At 41.8% G+C, this 3,605-nt stretch overlaps 1 protein-coding gene across 2 annotated transcripts in view; it reads right to left on the reverse strand.

Moving 5' to 3' along the window:
- Positions 1 to 2,382, reverse strand: part of fa2h (fatty acid 2-hydroxylase) — a 32,205-nt gene extending 29,823 nt beyond the window's left edge. Inside the window, exon 1 of one of the 2 annotated variants that reach the window (XM_019876939.1) lies at positions 1,933 to 2,382. In XM_019876939.1, coding sequence (XP_019732498.1) covers positions 1,933 to 2,220 — 288 coding nt within the window. In that variant the 5' untranslated portion in view covers positions 2,221 to 2,382. The remainder of the gene's footprint in view (positions 1 to 1,932) is intronic. The other variant, XM_019876938.1, reaches the window with a different exon arrangement.
- Positions 2,383 to 3,605: the final 1,223 nt, after the last annotated feature.

Raw genomic sequence — 3,605 nt, forward strand, 5'->3', positions numbered from 1 at the left:
ACACCACCACCACCAATGGTTCACCTATGTGCCCCTCCCTGCTCCTCAATGACGTTTTGGCCATTTCAAACCAGATCCCTCCTTGTGCGTCTCCTTTCGCGAACATCTCATCCACTCCCTTACAATCAATAAAAGCAAAGCAAAGGAGAAGAACAGGTACACAGTCCCTAATGCCTCACGGGAATGACCACTAAAGCCATGTGTCTTAAGTAAATGACATTTTTAAAAAAAGCACCTGAAGGCTAGGCTATTTAAGAAGGCATTTTGCTAATTTGTCATCATTGATCAAGCATTTCAGGTGTTATTTTGCCCTGTCATCCTGCTTGCCCCAATTTACTTTTACTCATTTGTTGTACACAAATACTCCTGGAATGCCTTTCGTGACTATTGCCAAGAAAAAGCCATATCACTTAAAACTGAGGGGAAAACTGCTGAAGAAGCATATTTACTAACATGTAGCTTCTTGGCTAATCAAACGCACTATGTCCACTGTGCGAGATCACCTGCATTTTAAACTTGTGCAGCTATTCAAATTAGAATGAAAGCCGAAGATGTTTATTGATTGGTCTTTTTCCACAGAAACTCTATTTTAGTACGCTTAGTACTAAAGTGCTGTCATACTATGCTAGTACATTTTTATTACAGCATTCCTAACATAACATTATATTCCGAAATAACTCCTTCAATGACTTCCTTCATAATTCTAATTGGCTAAAACTGCCATGGGGTTTGGGGTAATACACGGTTTCTACAAGTAAGGGCAAAAGTCAAAGTCAAGACTTTTCAATGCTTTTTAATTTCAATTTGAAATTTAATTAAAGACCAACTTCCGAATGTTCCCAATGTCCCATGCTGTACACAGTTGTTTGAGTTGTCCATCTACTCTTAAAAGTCCCGCGCAAAAGCACATCATTATGTTGGTCCCACTTTCATGATTGCGTCATTTTACCGTGAGTCATTTTGTATTTTTTTTTTTTTTTTTGTGGATGTTAATTTATTTTAAGATTTGAGACGATTTAAAATAATAAAATCCTACTTATCGGTCGTGAACGTTTGGTAAGACTTTTTGAAAGCGTATTTTAAGACATTTTAATGTAGATGAAGGCCTTGTTTTAGATTCAGTGTTTTTCACGACTTATCAAGCATTTGTAAGAACCCTGTTATAGCTCTGGCTTTGGCACGTATCTGGCACCCTGTAACTATACGTTCACATGGGCAGATTTGTAGGGAATCGAGTAGTTTTTACAACATAACAACAAGGGGACATCTCAAGATTGGGAACATTTGGCCTAGTAATGTAATACTGTATATGACTTTGCCAAAAAGGCGGCAGTACAGGTGAGTGCATGTTACAGCTTGTCAACTGACATCCTGGTAGACCGTGTCACTATCTTCACGGGCTAACATTTCTATTAGGGCTTAGTGCATTTTTAAATGGCTGGTCCAGTTTGTATGGAGCAGTGATTCCCAACTAGAGTGTGATGCAAGATCATCGGGTGGATCGCTGGAAATGGTTCAATTTCACTTCATAGCTCTGAAAATGTACTTGATTAATCTGCCAATGCAGCGACCTATGAGTGGCATGCAGAATATATAAAATGCTCTTCCACTAGACGTGAATTCAAGTGCATTGCATATTCACTCTTCACTGCGAGATTTTATTTATTTTTTTAAACTAATGTCAAATATGCGCCTTGGGTCAATAAAGGTTGAGAAAGACTGGTTTCGATTCCTATCGAAACCAGTCTTTCTCAGTACGTCAGTATGAAGCATGAAGGAAGCAGGTAAAAGGTTGGGGGCTTACGTCGCTAAACTACAAGTAACTCGGGGAACATGGCTGGAAATGTACAATGCACCTGCCAGGCTTATACTGAAGATTTTTTTTTTTCTGATGTCAGCCAAGCTCGCGCTAAAGAGACAGCTGCTGCTTACCTGAAGCTCCCCTGTGTCGTTGTCGCTGTCTCGGTCCAACTCTCCGATGTAGTATTGTTCCATCCACCGTCGGGCGTTTTCCGAGTGTCGATGCGGGGGTCCCTCCAACTCCCTGCTCACGTCTTTCCCCGACCTGCTAAGTATCAGCGCTTCCCCTCCCGGGTGCATCCGCAAGAAGGCGGTCACGTCGAAAACCCGGGATCCGAGTAGCACCCAACATGAGTCCTTAGTGCAGTGGCGGGTCACCTCCCTCTCCGTGAAGAACCGGGGGGATGTGGAAGGAGACATGCTGCCACTGCGGATGCAGAATCCACCTGTACCGAGAGGAAAAAAAAACTTTGGGGAGTATGAAGAGCGGGGGAAAAAAGACCTTCACTTCTGACCGAAGGCCTGTTGTTTGGAGAGTTCAACTTGGCAGTTAACACCCAGACGCTAGAAGACGAAAAGTACACAGAGGGAGGACAAAGTTGAGAGGCGGGGTCTGGGAGGCGTTCATCGACTCCGACAAATGCAAATTCAATCCATAGTTCAACGGAAAATGCGCGCCTTGTCAACTTACATCCACTTACAGATCGGAACAATCGGTTAATGTTCTCCATTTAACTTTTTTTTTGGAGGCGGGTTGTTTTTTATACTGCTTTCACCAGGCATTAAAGGTAACAAATGAGTCTTTACGTAATGCAATTTTTTTATATTTTGATTTTGATTTCCCATTGTTCTTGAATGCATCATGACTTCTAACCGCACCTGTTGCTCAGGAGGCAGCCAGTGAGCCACACAGCAGCTCGTCGGGTTTGACGGGAAGCACTAAACGTCGATTGATGTCGTCATATTGACGCTATTGTGCTGTTCTTTAAAAGTGAACGAGACTTTTGGAAATTCCAGTCAGATTTTTACATATGTCTAACGAACCTGAAAGCTGTCTTTTCCCCAATATCACCCTAGGCCTAATAATAGACGTGCCAATAAAAATGCTGCACTCCTGTGAATCGTTATGTTTCATTGAAATACACTGAAATTTTGATCCATTTTGAAAGTACAGGTATGATAAGCAATGGTTAAATTGTGAGCTTGCACCGTAAGCAAACTGTGTATTTGGGCAAATTATTAATTTTTTGTAAACAATGGGCGAATTTTACGGAACCTCTAAGGTGGCATGAAAGAAAAGAAAACTTGTGCGTTCCCTCGCAATGTCACACTAGGAGCTCTGTAGATTTTTTTTTACACATCTGTCAATTCCATCTTCACCCAACAAGTGGATGCTGACTTGCTGTCTCTGTGGGAATTACCGGTAGCCGTTTCCATTAATACTCTGTGTAGAAGACTTTTCAATCTTAAAATACACTCCTGTTTGTAATAAATGGAAAGAATATATTGGGTTTTTCTAGGGAGGGGGGACGCTTCATATCTGCAGATGATTTTGGGACCCGTAATTGGTTCAACAGCGCCTCCTGGCGAATGTGGGCGAATGTGCTATACGCAGTTCGTTAAGGGGTATGAAGAAAATTATGATGAAGAGGTTGGAATGTTCGATCCCACTTTTTTTCAGACCGATGCCAATATGAGGGCCATGCCCAACCCTTGAGTATTGACTCATACCAATACCAAGTAACCGATACCACAAATATTTTTCCTCCATCCATCCATACATACATCCGTCCATTCATCCATCT

This window comes from Hippocampus comes, unplaced genomic scaffold (genome assembly GCF_001891065.2).
Source record: "Hippocampus comes isolate QL1 unplaced genomic scaffold, H_comes_QL1_v1.1 scaffold110, whole genome shotgun sequence".
Lineage (NCBI taxonomy): Eukaryota > Metazoa > Chordata > Actinopteri > Syngnathiformes > Syngnathidae > Hippocampus > Hippocampus comes.